General features: G+C 34.1%; 1 protein-coding gene across 1 annotated transcript in view; it reads right to left on the reverse strand.

The window, feature by feature from the left end:
• NCAM2 (neural cell adhesion molecule 2) overlaps nt 1-19,525 on the reverse strand; it is a 277,189-nt gene that overhangs the window by 86,158 nt on the left and 171,506 nt on the right. Inside the window, exon 9 of the mRNA XM_051779598.1 lies at nt 9,298-9,448. Within this exon, the coding sequence (XP_051635558.1) occupies nt 9,298-9,448 (151 nt within the window). The remainder of the gene's footprint in view (nt 1-9,297; nt 9,449-19,525) is intronic.

Below are 19,525 nucleotides of genomic sequence, written 5' to 3' on the forward strand. Positions count from 1 at the left end.
CAAACTGTGACCTGAAAGCTGTCTGTTGTATTTAGATATCCCTGTTAGGCACAATGTCCAGGAACAGTTATTCAAGAGCAGACTAATGCATCACCTGTCTTGTCTAGAAGGTAATTAAATTAAGGACTTCAAAGATCCAGCTCTGGTGTACATTCAGTGTAATACACAAAATTAGATACAGCAAATTACCTGATTCAGTCCATGTGTCCAGAAAACTGTAATCAAAAACTTGTGTGCAGAATGAGATTTGCACTTCTTAATTCAAGAACACAGTTTTTCAAACTTTTGGCTATTTGTTCCTCAAATAATTTGTTTTCCTGGATCACACAATGAAAATATGCAACAGATTGTCAGGCCTAAGATGCTGGACATTTCCTGCAGTATATTATTTGAAGCTTCTCTCTTAGATGATTAATACTAGCATAAGTTTCCCATCATTAAGGGCTTTAATAAACCACATCCTCTAGCAAATCTAGTACTGTCCTTGTCATTGGTCCTGTAAAAGCACCTCAGTTTTTTCTAACTCTGCAACAATTTGGTTAACAGCTATCTATCTTTCTCTTGTATTTTCTCCCTCATACCTGTTTTCAATAATTAATATTTAAAAACTAATAGCTTTTTCTTGAATAAAAAGTAGAAGAACCTCCACAGACAACTGCAATAACTGTCACATATTCATTTGTAACAAAAAATAATATCAGAACAACTTCAGAAATGTGGTTAGGTGGTTACACTTTGATCTATAATCATCCTGAAAACGAGTATAGGAACTGGAGAACTAACTTTCTCTTTACTTCTACTGCCACAGTTGTGAGGCTGCAAGGAAAAACATGCGAGATCTGCATGGGAAGTTTCCAAATAGAAAAGCAAATGAAAGTTATCATATAATAATTTTAAATTTCCATGATTATTAGCTAAAAACAGAGGTTTGGGGTTTGGGTTTTTTTTCAGAATCAAGCTCATAATTTCAAGAGTTTTGAGAGGTATATGTTCTTTTCACAGCAAGTGCAGGAAACACTATTCTCAGTAATGTTTCCTTTCCCCTGCCCCATTCTCTTGGTTCCTTTCAAAATGCATTACAATAAAAGATTGATATTCAATAGTATGATGAATTATCAACTAATTCTCCAGTTTATGAAGAGTAAGAATCCTCCTCTTATTGGAAAGCAGTATTACTTTCTGATAAACTTGACTAGGATAATTTTTTTAATATTCAACTCCCACACCAACTGCTCCATTTCCATAAACATAGAAAAAATTAGTTGTCATGAAGATAAGGTATCTTCTGCTAGATGCAAAGCATGTTGTTGTCACCTTAAAAAATGGTGGACCATGAATACATGTACGTTTCTGGTGCTTGGTGCTGCCAGAGTTGCAGAAATTTAATGTATCTAATTTTCTTTGAATTCCACTTGACATTAAGGAATTGTATTTGGTTGATTAATTAAAAAAACAAACAAGCAAATAAACAAAAAAAACCCCCACAAAACAAAACAAACTGAAACACCAAGAAATTTTAATTTCATAGAAATATTTGTTGTGAACGGAAAAATTATCTAAAAAATTACCTAAAAATTACCTCTCTAAAATTACCTAAGCCAGTTTAAATTAGAAGAAATTATAAAGAAAACACAGCTAGACAAAATAACCTAAGTATGTCAATAGTGATGTTTAAAAAACCCTGTTTGCATGTGTCTATCAATCATTTTCTTGTCTCAGTAAATCACCAATAACACTGGCCATCAGATCTAGAACATGAAGACTCCCCCTACACATCTCTCACATAGCAGTAATTTTCATTTTAGTAATAAAATTATCAGGTGTTGCCAATTAATAACACATTATTATGGAATAGTACTACTTTGTATCAAATTTTCAAATGTCATGTGCATTCCTGGACACAGTTACTGGAATAATTTAGGATGGTCAGACTTCTTACATCAAATCTTAGATTTTATAATTCTCTTATAGCCAGAAGTCAAAAACTGCCATGCCTTTCTCAAATCAGGTTCCTAACCCCACCTCTCTTCCTGTCCAGTCTTCACCTTCCATGTTTTTCTATCTGTCATCCTTACCTCCACAGCATGCCTCCTTTTTGATATCATCCCTCCATTCCCTCATCTCTCTTTCATATATTCCCAAATAATAATTGTTGTTGTATGGAGCGAGGACTCTTAACGTTGTTATGTTTTTACTTCATTTTTACATACAGTGATGCCCAGAAAACAATGAATAAAATCTCTAAAAAACTTTAGGGAACCAACTAAAAATCCAATCAGCATTGCTGAAATTTCTTTGTATATCCAACACCATTTCTACCATGTGGTGCCTCTAAAGCTACACCTCATGTCCCTCTGACCCCCAGTACAGTGTGTTCAATCTTACTGGGTATTTAAAAATACCAATTTCAAGTAATGCCAAGTATTCTGCTCTTAAGGCAAGTTAACCAGGAAAAAAAAAAAGAGGTTAAAAATCTCAATTTAAGGTCCTTTTTTTGTCAAAGTTCCAGTTTTTCAGCATCGCACTTATCACGCCACCTGATTTTTTTCTTCATAATTCTCAGATGCATTGTTCCTGTTCTGCTGGATCTCTCTTGGAGGTATAGAGAGGGACAAAGGCTATGTTGCCTTTTTTTTTATTCACAGGTCATCAGTGTATAATATAAATTACACTTAACATAATATGAAATTACTTGCAAAACCATTTAAAATTTGCATATTCATTATCAATGTAAATATTAAACATTTTTATCCTACAAGACTAACTCATGAAATAGAAACATCTTCAAGGAAACATAAAATTCTTCTATGTTTTTTTCTTTTTTTTCCCTACTTTTACTTTTCAAAATTGCATATGTGAAAAAAAGCATAGGTACATATTGAGTAAATTACTAGAAGTGAAACAAAATGAAACCTAAATTATTTTATTAATTCAAAATTGTATTCTTCTATTAAGAGAAAAAATAGCCAACACAGCAAACATCTACTTTAAATGATATCAAGTTCATTGCAAGGCCAACCAAAACATGTAGTATAGAACTCATTTAGGTAAAAATTTAGAGAAATTCCTACCATGAATATCACATTTTAACAAGTCATTAACATATATAGGCAAAAAGTTTTTAAGACGGGATTTCTCTTCTAAAGTATTTTTCCACCCTTCTGGGCTCAACAATAGGTATATTTACTGCATAGATGAATAAAGTATAATTTATCCACTTTGCCACACTCATTGTTGCAACATCAGATAAAGCAAACAGAAGCATTCATCTCTGGTTCAATGAGGGAAGCTTTGCTGAAACGGTTTTGGAAGGTGATTTTATGCAATAAACCTCATCTTTTGGTATGAGTTCAACATTCTTACCCCCTCGAAGCCACTGCAGTGGCATATCAAATTTCCTTCTGTGCGAGCGCACAAGGTAGTCAAAGAACGAAAATGGTAAAATCTTGCAATTGATATTCATGAGCTTCAAAGACGTGTCAAAATTATCACATGTAAAATGTGAAAGATTGACCTTTGCTGTCTTTGCTTTCTCATTTAGACTTGTGAATTTGACAGGAATAAATGTAAGTAAAGCCAATAATATTTTAATAGAAAAGATGCAAATGTTTTCTAGACTATTTCAAAGTTTTGTTTCTCTTGATGGTTTTTCCTGCCATTTGTTTCTTTCCTAGGCCATATGATTGTGTTTATTAGGTTTTTTTTTCTGGTTGTTATAAGATAGAGCTGGGCCCTCATGATTAATGGGTGATGGGAGGGTGTAAAGAAAGCAAAGCCACGTTATTTCAGTGGTGTCCAGAGACAGGAAAGAGGCAATCTCTTCCAACACTAGCCATTGTGTGGTTCTGTGAGGAGCAATGGGATGCTGCATCACCGATTTCTTTTAACAGAAACCAAATCTAAAGTATGAACTGTTTGAATTTATTCTAATTTACGATAGCAGTAGGCAGTTGAAATTTTTGTGACGTTTGCTACAACATCTAGGTTGCCCAGAGATGCTGTGCCTGCCCCATCCCTGGAAGTGTTCAAGGCCAGGTTGGATGGAGCTCTGAGAAATGTGGTCTAGTGGAAGGTGTCCCTGCCCATGGCCTGGACTTGGAACTAGATGGTATTTAAGGTCCCTTCCAACCCAAACCATTCTATGATTCTATGATAACATTTGGGACATCCCGCACACAGTAGTAGCATTTTCACAAATTCAAAGCCTTGCTTCCCTGAAGGTAAATACAACTTGTATACAATCTCTTGAACATTCTTTAAGTAATGCTGTATATATTTTGCAAAGATATAAAACTAAACTGCATGAATCCAAAGCACCTCCATCAATTGCAGTGCAATCCAGTTAACATACAACAAAGTAAAAAGGCAAAAGACTAATCAATTCAGGAAACAAAGTTCAAGACTGTAACACTAATGAGATTGATTTCGAATTGTGGCAAGGAAAAACAAATAGAAAGTAAAAAAGCCTGTTTCTGATAAGCAATAAAGTAGTATAATAAATACTGCACAGGTTTCTTTATAAGTAAGGACTATGTTGCACATGCTACGTTTTTTTTTTACCACTGAAAATTAGTACTTAACTAATAATGAATATAACTACAAAATTCAGATTTGGATGAAAAGTCATAGTGAGAAAAACTGCTCTTTTTTGAAAGACACTTTATTTATTTATTTTTTTTTTAGAAATTGCTTCTATTGAAATCATGTTTATCAACTACTTGCATGGCTGATCTCACACAAAAGTGTACTGTGCTACTCAATGTAATATGTTTGTCATAGAGGATTATAGCCCAAAAAATCAGTCTTTGTGTACCATGAGGCCTTTTTTGACCATCCAGCACATCTAATAACTGTAGAATTAGTATAGAAATAGAGTGATGTGAAAAAACTGGTAATTGCAGTTAAAAAGGTCTCTGAATCAGGATGCTTCCCAGGTAGTATGTGAGAAAACAAAGACATTTCCAAAGAACATGTTTTAATATATTTTCTCCAATAAAAGGACCACTGTCCAAAGGAATTTGCTCCTGGTGGTAACAGAGCAGTCAGAGGCACCAGCATTTTACACAAGGTGTGCACCTGGGAGGAAAAAATTGAACTCTGTTAAAGCTTCTGACTGATTAATGAACAGTTTGAACACAATGAAGGGAAAACTAAGGGCACGTAGAGAGTCACTTTCAAGGCTCATAAACGTTGTTCACTACTGGCTTGTTTGAAGCTTTTCCAACTTAGTAAATCAGTGCACCCTAACTCAGAATAATACTATGATGAAAGATGATGTAGCATATTGAACATGTCAAAATCAAGATTTTTCTTTCTCTGATGTGAATTATGCAGTGACAAATTTGTGCAACCCAAGAAATAACGAGTTCTCTCATCAGAATTTTTCTTCATTTAGCCAGGTCTGTATTATGGTTTTTAAGATTCCTTTCTAACCCTAGCATGTATTTGTCGGAACAATTATGTCTCATCTAAAAAGACAAAAAATACCATAGAGAAAGTTAAACATCTGCATAGCAAAACCAAAATTTTAAGAGATGCCTGATATTATGATATGTAAAATCAATTCATAATTCACTAAGATTTATGCCTGAACTTCCTCAGGCCCTCCTGAAAACTTCACCTTAGAGTATCTCCTGTTTTATCTATTTTTACTTATTTCTATCATTTTTTATTAAAAAAGATATAGTTATTTCTCTGTCTATGATAAATATAGAGATAATCACTATAGACACATCTTAATACCCAATACACATCATATAGGATGTAACAAAGGATGTGTTACTTTTATTATTACTATTATCATCCAATACACACTGGGCTTCATGTCTGCAATCAAATTTTGCAGTTAAGGAAATCCATTAGTAAAGAGCATTTACAAACTGTACTTTTATTTTTGATGTAATTTCGACTTATTTTTCACACTTATTTATATTTATATATATATAAAAACTACTTTATATGGGAAAAACTAAATGCAAAGATGACTTTGCAGGAAGAAATCCTCACAAGTGCCCCTGGGTTCCCTGCAATTCATATCTGCTTAGCATTTACTTGAGATAAAAGGCAGGGTTAACTGTGCCCGATTGGTATCAAACCTGATAATCTTTTCCTGTTCTGCAGAACTGCTCTTATCATCAAGAACATCCCCAACAGAGAGCAAGGATAAAATATGGAAACTGTGCAATCCTACTGTCAGTTTAGGTCTCTGAGAGGGGTCAGTAAGTAACGGGATGAGAGAGTGACACCAGAGCACTCTGTGCCTCCACTAGACCTGTTTGACTGCACTGACATTTAAGGATGTGATGGAACCATGTTCCTCTCCTGACTACACAGACTGTCAAATGCATTAAAACATACAAAGGAAACTGCTATAGCTTTGTTACTAACTTACAAAAAGACATAAGTGCATTGACTGGTTCCATCTAGAAACTGTGGAACAATATAAACAATTAAGTCCTGCTTATTTATTTATATTTTTAATTTCAAAATAGTTGCTGAGCTTTAAATGAGAATATTATTAATATTATTAAAAATAATAAAAAATTCCACTGAAATGGCTTGACTGCAAGAGTCAGCCATATCTGAAAAAATTCTTTTCAAAGCTGGTTTTGAAGAGAATGCAACAAAAATAATAGAAGAGAAAATTAAAATATTTTGAAGCGTTTTACGCAATTTTGTAAATGAATATTTGGGAAAAAAAAAATCTAGAAGCCCTGATAGCAATGTTTGGAACTGTAAATAATATGCTGAAAAAATATCACTTGGAAAATATTACAAGGAGAATCAAATCCTCTATATGAAACTCACTTCACAGACTTACAGCGATTCCCCCTGTTTTTACCAGTTTACTACAAAACCACAAATAAGCTGCCTCGTTTTTGAACCTGTGCCTTTTGCTGAAGCTCCCTGGCCTGCAACTCATGAAGTGCAATAGCTGGAATGAGAGATAACCATGACACCTGCTGCATAAAAGAAGGTATTTTTAGTGGAGAAAAGGACTGTTGGCACTTGTAACAACACAGCACTGGATGGAAATGGTGGTACTGAGGTGCTGACAGATTCTTTGAAGAGGCTGTTTCATTACAGAAATTTATGACAGAGACTTGACTGATGGGACATGAGGCTGGAAAAAAGACACTTCCTCCTGGGGACACTATTTTAAAGAACTAAAGAATTCTTCACCATTAAGACAAGTGTTTTCTTCCCTGGGCAAGATAAATAAGTTATACTTGCAGCTCATGTACCAATGCAAAGTTATTTGCAAAGGAAAGCATGACATTTCTCTAACTCATTAATCAGAATATGAATTGAGATAGACCTAAATTGTATCACCCCAGAAATATTTTCCTTGCATTATAAAACTCCTGACATAAAGGATTTGAAAAAATTCGTATTTCTGTTATTCAAACACCTGTGCTGGAAAAAAATTGTTTAAACCTCATTATCAGTTAAGTATTTAAATCTTAAACCTCCAGTTTTAGAAATGTCATAATACAAATCTTGTGTTATACATTAAAAGTAATCATTACAATGTGTGATATCTCTGACAATAGAATAATATTTCTATGTTCTTTATAAATTATGTTTCATTTGAACTGTAGAAAATTTTATGCTGTATAAAAATTGTCTACTAAGGTATAAATTCAGACTTTAAATTATTCTATTTTCTCATACACTATATTTGATTGTTCCCACACACATTTAAAATTAATTCTGTCATACTTTTATAAGATTATGTTACTTTTAAATTCTTGCCATCTGTTCTAAAACATTTACCCTGAAAGGTGTTTTAGATTAAAATAATATATTGTATCAATGTAGAGATTTTGTCATGCCCTTCGGTATGAATTCTGTGTTGCTAATAAATTCTTAAATTTCAATTGCCCATGTTTTATAACATGGGGTGCATCTCATGTCTCTCTACTGAATATAAAATGTATTAATATTTAACTTTAAAGCACAGTAGCTATATAGCCATAAGAATATATTTTATACCACTATGTGAAGAGTAGGCAGGATTTCACAGAAAATTTCCAAAATCTTCACTGAATTTCCATTTTTACCTAGTTTTTTTCCTTTTAATACATATAACTTATTACCAGTGCACTCATTAAAGAAACAAATACAGCAAATTAACATGTTCCCAAAATAATATTTTGCAAAGTTCAAAATACCTTTATATGACTACTGAAGACTAGCTATGTTAAAGCTATTATTAAACACTGTATTTATTTCTAGGTGTTCTGGATTGGTAAATCTCTCAATTCCTAACCATTCTTTTGACTATTCTTTGTTTTGCTTCCAGATTTATTTCCTATGCCACAATGCACTGTTCCTCTGCCAAAAAGATGGAACACACAAATGTATACCGAAGTCCCTTTCAGAACTCCCCAGTAAATCACTCAGTGGTCTGCAATCCTCACTTATATTCCTGTGCCACAGATCTTATTCCAGCTTCTGTCCTCCCACTGGAAAGACTTTTTCTCTTCAGAGACTCAGTTTAAACAGGCTCACTCAGACTATATTGGAAATGTATTGGAAAAAAACGTATCTAGAAAATCTCTACAAAAATGGAATAACAGTGAAATATAAATGAAGAAGTTGTTTTTCTTTTTTTCATTTTTTGAAGACCTTTGCTCATGAATTTGAAGTACAGTTTGAAGAGACAATTTTCCAATGGGTTTTTGTATATTTCAGATTTATATCCTCTGATTGGCTTCTAAAGCATCACACTCTTCTAAGCAAAAACAATCTCCTTTTCTACTGGATAAAATTCAAGTGCTTTGAATAAAGGCAATCTGTAAAAGAGATTGTCACCAACTTGATAACTCCAGAAGGGGTTATAACAGGGGTGAGAGACTTTTTAGGGATTAGTAAATCACAGAACTAGGTGGGGGGGGGGGGAAAAAGAGACTGTTGAATCTCAGAAGGTTAAGCTAAAGACTGAACTGCTGCTCAAATCAGTCCTTACCTTATCCTGCTGAATACTTTTCATCCCCAGCAGTCTCAGCAAGCCCAAAGATTTGAAACTATTAAGCTTAACCTTAAGTTAGTGGGTAATACCACTGGAATATGATTTCAGATGAAATCCTGTCCCACTTAAATCACTGACAAGGCTCTTATCAACTTCAGAAGAGACAGGATTCCTCCACAGAATAACAATCTACAGGACATGTTTTCTTCATTTATGCAAATTCAAATACGAATTACCATGAAAAAATGACCTTCCGTTAAGAATGTACTTTTTTTTTTCTTTTAAAACAAATTTAAAAGAGAAAACAAAATATTAGAACTTACATTCAATATCAAGGTACATGCTCTTTTGGTGCCCACCAATTCTACTTGCAGCTTCACAGTCATATCTCCCTGAATCTGACAACTTCACATCTTTAATATGCAGTGACGATTTTCCATGCTGCCCTTTGACTTCTATACGGCCATCTGGGCTCTGTTTACATTGATTCAGGAAAAAAGAAGGTTTTATATATTTATATATGTATATCAATGTATAATTTATATATTAAACACCATTGATAAGAATGACTGAAAGCACCTCTTCACCTACGGTGAAGTTATTACTGACAGCTAAGCAATTTCTAAATTTTCCAAATAAATAAAAAAAATATAGAAAAATATGTTCTGCTTCTAGACACTATAATCAAGGGAATAAGTACATGCTTAAAGGAACATTGTCAAGAGAAACCACAAAATATATCAACTTATGACTTCAAGAATGAACTCCATACTCAAAACTTCTTTATGATCTCACTCACTGTGTTATGAAGCTGCAGTTAATGAAAATGCATTCATGTAAGATCATTGTATCTTAGATTACAGTTAGCATCATCTCTCTGGTCCTCAGTAGTGCAGAAATAACCCCTCAGACGACAGCCAAACTACAAATCCAGCCATAGATTTATTTTCATTATTCACATTTTCTAGTCAGAAGCTCAAAATTGTTAAAAAACTTGAACCATAAACGCAACTGGAAGTTCTGGATTTCAGTTCCATATCATTGGATGGAAAAGGCCAAGAGAGAAACAATAATCTGGCTTCCAATTTTCTAGAGCATAAATTTTATATTTAGCAAATTCATAAAAGTCCTTATCCATAACAACTCCTCTCCTCCAAATTATTTGAATTTAAAGCATATATAAATATTGGGGACAACCGAACAAAATAATTTAAAAAAAAAGTCCTCTGCTTGGCACTTCGACCTTCATAGAGTAGTATACCTGAGGAAAAAGGAGTTATTTTTAATTTGGTTCTGCTCTGTACTTATAGAATCATGGAATGGTTTGGGTTGGAAGGGACCTTAAAGATCATCTCATTCCAACCCCCCTGCCATGGGCAGGGACACCTTCCACCAGACCAGGTTGCTCAGAGCCCCATCCAACCTGGTCTTGAACACTTTCAGGGATGGGGCAGCCACAACTTCTCTGGGAAACCTTTGGGAAATTTGTTGTACATTGGTTTTTATTTTTGTTTCAGGAAAAAAAATATTATTAGAAATACTTATATTCACCTACCTTCATTATTAAGGGAGGTGGAAAATGGAGGGAAAATCAGTAACTATTTCATTGGATCACATTTAAACTTGAAACAGATTTAATGTTCAGTTCTACAGTACACAGTCTGTATTTTACTCCTTTTACACTAAATACCATGAGGCAGCTGATATTTAAGTGACTGAGCATTTAACTCTGTACAGCTGTTCCTTGACTTAATAGAGGAAAAAATGCATACAATTAAGATCTTAAAATATTTGCTGGAAAGCAGTCAGACAAAGCATTCTGTTTATCACTATTTATATGGAAAGAAATGCTTTCTGATCCCATATCAGAATCCAAGAACATTGAATTCTGTTTCCTGTGAGCACCTCTCAGCTAAAGTACATAACCTAGAGACATGGAATTCTAATGCAAGAGCAAACAAAACCCCCTCTGGATTGGTAAAAGTCAGTAACTAAGACCACTTAGTTGTCATTTATGTAATTTCTAATACTGAAAATTCTGTTTCCATTATAAGTTTAAAGAAGCAAAAGTTATGATGCTACTTGTAAATATGTTACAGTAATGAATATCATGGCTTTTGGAAGTAATTCTTGGGATAATTAAAAAGCAATTTCTTTAAGATAAAATATTAAGTGGTAAAACAAGTACTTTCTAAGACATAGTTAATAACAGTATTATTTCCCTACTTCTTTTTTCATGCAATACCATGGTCAATCTACATTATTCCCACCTAAAATGTAAATACACTTCAGCAATTTAATTTCCGATGTTACTTTGATGACAGATATTTCCCTAAGAAGATACATTTAAAACTGTGAAACAACCTGTGACTATGAATCACAGATACAATAGTAAATACTTATCAGTGATTCATCAGTTCATTAATAATTCCAAATACTTAAAATCACTATTATATATTTTGCTATTCCATACAATCCTAAGCACAGATATAAATGCTAACTGATGTTATAAAAAAAAAACAATAATGCAAATTATCACAAAGTTCCTTAAAATAAATAGTTTTTACAGTAATTTTTTAATCTTGTTCTAATTTATCTAAATATTTTCTAGTACTGCTGGAAAAAAATGTTAACTGTACCCAAAATAACTTTCCTATGTTTTCACACTCTGAAATTCAAATACAGATGACATAATATATCTTAGATATATAGTTAGGACAAAAGCCAAACTAATAAATAGTCTGAATGATAGGAGATTTAATATATAAACCAATATATAACCATATCATTTATTCTCATAATCAAATAAATGGTGAGAAACATTGTAAGAGGGATTTACTAGGTTCAAAGTCCATAAAATAAATAAAACAACTATTGTTGGCAAGAAAATTTCACTCAAATTGTCATAAAAATATGCATCTACTAAATATAAATTCTATTTTTTTAAAGTTGTCTCATTGAAATTGCTACCTAATAATAAAAAAACGTATAAGATGTGTTCCAGTACATTACTTATAATGTATATTATACTGTGACATCTTCATGAACAGTTTAAGAAGTCCTGTTCCCTCGACCTATTCTGCAGATAGTGTACTCCTTTTTTTTTCTTCTGAAAATATGGTGCAATACCTGATTAAAAATACACTGATAGTCTGACATTCCTCAACACAGAAATGCATTAAGGAAAACAGTGCAAATACAAACAAAAAAAATTCCTTTAATAAATAAATAAATTAATTAAAGGCAATGTTTTGAAGCAGGTGTCTGTGTCTATGAGACGATTCCTGTAATATGCTGGAGATTAACACATGCAAATAAAAAATGGTAGTTAGCATGATGAATTTTTCACAAGTACTTCAAAAATACTAGTGTGGTTGCATTAAACTGCTTTATGGTGTAAGTCAGTTAATAGAGACATGGATCCACAATGTCAGTGTTTCTATTTAACTTTGAACGGCAAATACACAATTCCAAACAGAAGCGGCATTAATCTTGGGGTTTGCACCCACCAGAGCTTTGTAACCATTGGTAAAATCTTTCTGAGGTTTATTTCTCTCCTGCACTAATCATGCAGAGCACATATTAGCACCATGTCTGGTATCATAACACACCAAAACATGGAGAGGAAAAGACAGCCCACGTGAGAACACCAAGTACATTGCACCTGCCCAGTAATCCTCAGGGAAAACCCCCATCGGGAAAAAAGCCTTGGAGCTGCCAATGGGGACAAATCAAAATATAGATATAATCTCTATAAATTAATAATGTCAGTAACTCTCAAGTCTGCCTGAAATAATAATGGACACCTACTAAATTTTTCCTTTCAAATATTACAGTGGGAGAGATGTAGAATACATATGCTGTCTTCTGTCAGTCTGAGTACCCGTGCTTTTATTTCTTAGTATTAATGAAGAGTATAAAAATGTACAAAACAAAACCCTAGACAATGAGAATAGTCTCTGTGGTCTAGTACTCATTATTTGTGCTCATTCATTGAATTAATCCTACATCCTGAAGCATGAATAGCCATTGAGGTCTGAAAACATATGTGAACAACACACTTCCATACAGACATAGATACTCTTTAGAAAGATCAATTAGAAAGTCTGTTAACAGACACTTACACTCTAAAACATGGGAAGAATGCCAAAGTCTTCAGAAATTACCTTTTAACAGCATTTTGGGAATGATAACAAAATCTTAAGAAATCAAAATATTTTTCATCATAAATGTTAATTTGAGAATTTCATAGAATTCATAAATAAAAGTGAGGGGTTTGAGGCTTTAGTGGTGGTTTTTTTCCTCCCACAACCCCATTACCAGCATAAAGCTAAAACACAAGTGACAAGTCTTCAGCAGAGACTTTGATAGTGTTTTACTCAGGTGAAGTCACTTTGTGACTTTATCCACATGAAAACCACACTCCATCGATTAAGAATTTAATATATAAAAGAAAAACACCTATTTTGAATACTGATAGCAATGTAGTTCTCTGTCATTGACAAAGAAAACTCTTCTGTACAGGTCTCCAAGTAAAATTATACCTAATGACACCACTGAAATACAAAAAGTACCTTCTAAAAAAAAATAAAAAAGAGAAATGAAAATTTTCTGCATTGCAATATTATTCCTACTTAGAATACGTAGCTAAATCCAAATGAATCCTACACTAATAAAAAAATAAGAAGTATCCCATTATTTTTGGTTTTGATAAAATTCTTGTTGTGACATATATGTTATTCTAGTCCTTGAGTTCTTCTGTCATGCTCTTTCTTCTCAATTTGTAGTTCCATGTGTGAATATTCCCAAAGCCCAGGCCAGATGATGCTGATCTGACTGATTTTTGCACAGCTTCAAAATTATAATTCCAAGGCAGCATCACAGCAATGATAACTCTGCATTTCAAGGGTTCCACATGCAGAGAGAACAGAGAAGTGATGAGATAATAACATCCAAAAGGCAATAAGAACAGCTTCTGGGACAGAACAACTTATTCAGGTATCATGGAGTGTTCAATCTGCAAAATTCCATTGTCATTGTAGTAAAATCAGTGTAATTACTCAGAAGGGGAGAATTAGCTGATTGTGATGCTTGGAAGTTGTCATTCATTTACAACTGTAGAAAGCTGTACTTGGGCAGAGGTAGATGCTGTGGTTAGTGGATGAGTTTGAATTATCATCCACTTCTCCAGCTCCCACTGAGAAAATGTAGCACCAAATGAGATGTTGTTTGTCTGCCAAAACTTGCATTTTGAGTTGGCTGAAAACAAGAATGGAAGGCGAGAAGAGTTGCAGAAATTGGTGATTCCTTTGTAGTTGGATTTTGGTAATATTACTTGGATGGTTAGAGCAGCTGACTTCCTTTCTACAGAGTTTAACATTTGGCTGACTGAAGTACTCTCCTTTAACCCCTGAAGTCCAAGTACAAGACTGCAAGCAAAAAATCCCTAGATTTAAAATCCAGACCAGTTGAATACCTTTAATTTTTTTTTCTTGTAAGGTTTAAAGCTTATTTGTGACCAAAGTGCAACTACTGTCCATAGTTTCAATGCTATGGGTCAGTTTTTATCTGTCAAATGTTTACCAAATATATCTTCCAACACCTTGTGTATTTTAGTATTATTTTGGATGTGCATTGTACATATTAACAACAGAAATGATGAAGAAACAGTGGCTTAGAATTGAGATTGTTGTTCCTTTTGCAAAACATGGAGCAATATACTAAAGAAAAGCCATTATAAGAACATATAACTTCAGTAAAAACTGCAGGTCTTTTTAAATTTCCTCCAAAGGATCTGTTTCAGATGAACATTGTTGAAGATCCTCACATTGCAGGGGGGAAGAGTTGAAAAAATCCCGACTCTTCCTTCTTCAGACCAAATTGCTAAAAATTGTCAACTCATCGTGTTGTCTTGGTCATGTTCCCAGTACACACCACTGAATTTTCAAGGAGAAAACAAATACTGGATAAAAGAATCATGTTCAGAATTTCATGAATCACAATTTTATTAGGAAGTTTTCTGATTTCAGGTTGTGTTGATATCCACACGAGAGGAAAGCTTGAGGTCATACACTTCAGGCTGACATTTTTCATATGGGAGATTTAAGCAGATTGTAATTGCTTGTGAAAATGTTTCTTGAAGCAGCATGAAAGAACTGCAACCTGACATGCTGATACTAAATGATGATAAAATTCCAGAAGTCTATAAAATGCACGTGAGCAGCAATTCCTAGTCTGAAAATCTACCTTTGATGATGAGAGAAAGGGCTGTTAGTCACAACAGCCATCATCGTGTAGAAGCTGATGGAAGCTCCCTTCTGGATTATGGATGGTATATTCACAATATTTCCCATTCTCTTCAGGTAAATGTATTCTATCCATGCACCTGTTGGAGACAGCAGAAAATTCCAGAGTATTGCTATGTGCATATGCCTTAATGTCCAGTGAATCAGAATAATGCTACAGTAGCATCTTGGACTTCAGTGATTTTTATAGGAGACCTTGTGATACTTTTAGAACTGCAGCTTGTTAAATATATATGTCAGCATGCTGCAAATTCCTGAATTTCATAGGAATTTGTTTTTCCACAAAGAAGAAATTATTGAAGAACCTATTGTTTGTAGATCTATAGTGTAACACCAGGGAAGTCACATAAACCCCTAATATTGAAGAAAAAAAACAACTGTTCTTTTGATTTTCTGTTCAACTGCAGACACAGGAGTTATTCTTAAAGAATTCAGATTGGAAATAGTAGCAGGTTCTATGCAGGTTGTTAGGCAGCATGTACAATATCAGGAAAAAAATGTGTTCTTGAATGCTTCATATAATTTTTTTGAAATTATGAACTGATTGATATTTCATTGATTCCTGCTGGCATTTCTTTCAAACTTAAGTCATTATGCAATGAGATGACACAAGATATCCCATACACCAAACACTTACTAAGCCATGACACTGAAAACTGAACTTCTTTCCTTGACTGGTTTTTACTCATAAATGAATACGAAAGAAAAATAATAAAGAGAGAAAATATGATGATCAACCACTCAAGATTACTTCTGCTAAAGATGCAAATCACAAGAAAGAAATTACTGATGATTTTTAATGGCAAAAATAGTAGCATCATATGAAAAAACTCACAGAGCAAAACAAGCATTAGTGTTGGCCATGAAAAATAACAACAGTAACCACAAATGAGTGTTTATAAGTATAGCAGAAATATTACAACTGTAATAATTACTTCTGTACTTTGCAATTAGAAATTTTGCTTCACTCATAAATACTGTATCCAGTGGTTTTATTCCTACTCCAACACTGCTGTAATGCCATTAACATACGTGACTCAGATGAGTCAGCCCAGCAAAACTTCAGGAATAACCCCATAGAGTACAATATTCTTATTCAATACAGACCTCACACAAAACAGCCTCTAAAAATAGTGATTTTACTGTACAATTACATTTTAGTTTAGACAATCAAATCTTATTGTAACTTGATTCTTTGAATAAAAGAGAACGGGACACAGATAATGCTTTGTAAAGCTCACAGCTTTGTAAATCTCTAAAATGGTAATTGCAGTGCAGATTGGAGTCACAAGATCTTTCTGCAAAGGATAAATAAGGGAAGACTGTAGCATAGCACAAGGCTCCAAACACATGTCCATGTGGGATCTAGAATTGCCCAGACTTAAAATACTGTGATTTGCCAGAATTTAATCTTCATTCATTACTCAATCTCTGTGCATCTGGGAAAGAATACTCACTATTATATATACACAGCATTAGTTGCAACAAACATGGTTGGACTCAATGATCTCAGAGGGCTTTTCCAAACTAGTTGATTCTGTGATTCTGACTAGGAACTTCAAACTGGTCATGTTTCTGTTTGGGTCAGTCCAAATCTGAAGTAAACATTACTTCAGCTGTCGAAATAACCAGTATGGTGAAATTACACCCCACTGCCCAGAGAGAGAGTTATAAAACTTTCCTTCAAGCAGGGATTTTAGCCCTGTATGATTGTTCTGTTCCTAGGAAAAGCTCTGCACTGCTACAGTGCAGGTTCTTGGGCCTTACCAGAGGCTGCATTGGTCTGAGGTGATTTTAATTTGTTTTATGATTGCAAGTCCCTTGTCACCAGGTAAATACCCAAATTTGTTTCCACTTAGCTCTATGCTAAGTACTTCGTATGGCAAAGATCTAAGTAGAAAACAGTAGCTCCCTGTTTTAATTGGGACTGGAGGATGCAGTTCTGCAACTTCAGTGGCTAACAGGTGAAAACACGGGGGAAAAATAAAAAGCAAAGAAACCAAAACAATCTGTGGCTGGACACACATGAAGACAAAGCATGTAAACAGATCTCCAGAGAATACTGGAAGGGTGACTATAACAAGGAAAAGAAGACTAGGAAACTTTTGTATGCAATTTTTACTGTAATATTATTTCCCCCCCTTTATTACTTACATAACTCAGTCCTGTTATGACTTGAACACTTTAATCTAAGTATAATTGCTTGGTTTATTTTGTTTAACTGATAACATATTACTTGGACCAAAAACAGATTCTTGGATTAATACAGGTTGTATGCCACTCTTGCTCAGAAAACTTTTCTGTAAGAATATATAGCAGCCTTTAAAATTAATACTGCTGCAAAAATCTCAATCAGAGCTTAATTCATGTATATATGCCTTCATTTCACTTTCTTAGAATTCAGACAAAGTTCATGACAAAGTTTAGCTTTAGCTGCAGGAATAGGTGATGTGCGGAAGGTGTGCAGATAAAACACAGAGCAGCAAAACTGTTGTTTGGGAAAAGAGAAATAAATCACAATTTGAGTTTCTCGTTTGTTCAGTAGTTGCATGCAGCTTGGGATCCCTTCCAGTTTACTGCAAAGTTGATGCATATTTTATTAAAATGACTATGGCTAGACAGTAGATAGGAAGTCTGTCTGGAAACTGGGATGAGATGGAGCCCTGCAGGGGCATATGCAAGAAACAAGGCTCCCTTAGGGGAAGGAAAGTCACAGAAAGCCAGAAATGCAAATGCACTATTTGAGTCACGATGAGAAGGGAATTGTCAGCAGGATACAGATGCTGACCTCACAGATCAAAAAGTCTTCACTCACAAACTCTGATAGTTCTGTAGGGCTTTTTGTAACTGAAGAAACAAAAGGAAATTATTGCAGTAGCAAGCAAAATGGAGAAAGTGAACTAACCTGGACCTGTCTGAAAGGACATTAGTTTTCCAGTTATTTTATTTAATTGGTATCCAATACAGTTTCTCTATTTCATTTCTAAATTTATTTATAAGTATATCTATAAAATAAAGATCATACTGGACATATCAGCCAAACTGGATGAAAACCATTATGGAAAAATGTCCTCCTATTAGACTTTGAAACAAGTTGGAAAGCAAAGATTAAAACATGGTAGCACAAAACCCCACATGTCGTGCTGCTGGGGAAAATATCACTGAGAAACAAAACCTTTGAACCAATCTTTTGCTTATTTCCAGACAGCTTACAACCTTGCCTACTCAACTGCACAGGTTAGGAAACTCAAGGAGTATATATTATTAAACGAAATTATCAGAAGTTATGTATAGTACATCACTGGAGAAACAGATCTGTAAGAACACACAGATTGAAGAGACTACGAGGTTAAATTAATCTCAGCTAAAATATTAGCCACAGCTTTAGGATTCTCTGGTACACAGGTAAATCGAGAGGGGAGACTGGGACCTGGAGGGAAGTAATGAGTTTCTGGATGAGGAAGAGAAGGAAAAAGAGGAGCAAAGAAAAAAGTGTGAGAAACAGCCCTGCCGACACCAAGGCGGGAGGAGGAGGAGGAGATGCCCCAGGTGCTGGAGCAGAGATTCCCCTGGAGCTCGTGGAGGAGACCATGACAAGAAGGTTGTCCAACTGAAGCCCATGAAGGTACATGGTGAAGGGGATGTCCATACTGCAGCCCATGGAAGAAGCAAAGTTACCAATAAAAGCACCTGAAAATACATGTGCTGAGGGTATCTGAAGAGAAAAAAAAAAATCAAACTCAGGAAAATAATATTTTGGTACTTGCTACAAGATGAATGATGCACATGCAATGTTTTAAAATCACACAATCACATTTGGACAAATACGATGATAAAGGTAATAAAGACAAAAGGACTAATCTAATAATATAAATCCATACATTTTTATATGTAACTTGGAAATATTTTTAAACATAATTATGGCATATTTGCTAAAGCCTATGACCTGTGAGTTTAAAATTCTTAGAGAAATTCATGAATCTGAAAGTTCTTTAGGGTCTTAATTTTAAATGCCTACAGTATTGTTTTTGGTTAAGATTGCAATACTTTTATCTCAATACAGGACTGCTATAGTTCTGGTGTTATTGAAATCACTCTGGATTTGTGACAAGGAAGCACTGATAACTATGGCATAAATAACATCACATGTTCCATACTCTAAGTATTGTGTTTATCTAATCAGAATGTATGTTAATTCTTTTATTATTATTATTCATCTCTACATTTAAAAGCTCCAAAGGAAGTC

The sequence above is a fragment of the Manacus candei genome, unplaced genomic scaffold (genome assembly GCF_025592945.1).
Source record: "Manacus candei isolate 608988 ecotype Guabito, Panama unplaced genomic scaffold, ASM2559294v1 h1tg000014l, whole genome shotgun sequence".
Taxonomy (NCBI): domain Eukaryota; kingdom Metazoa; phylum Chordata; class Aves; order Passeriformes; family Pipridae; genus Manacus; species Manacus candei.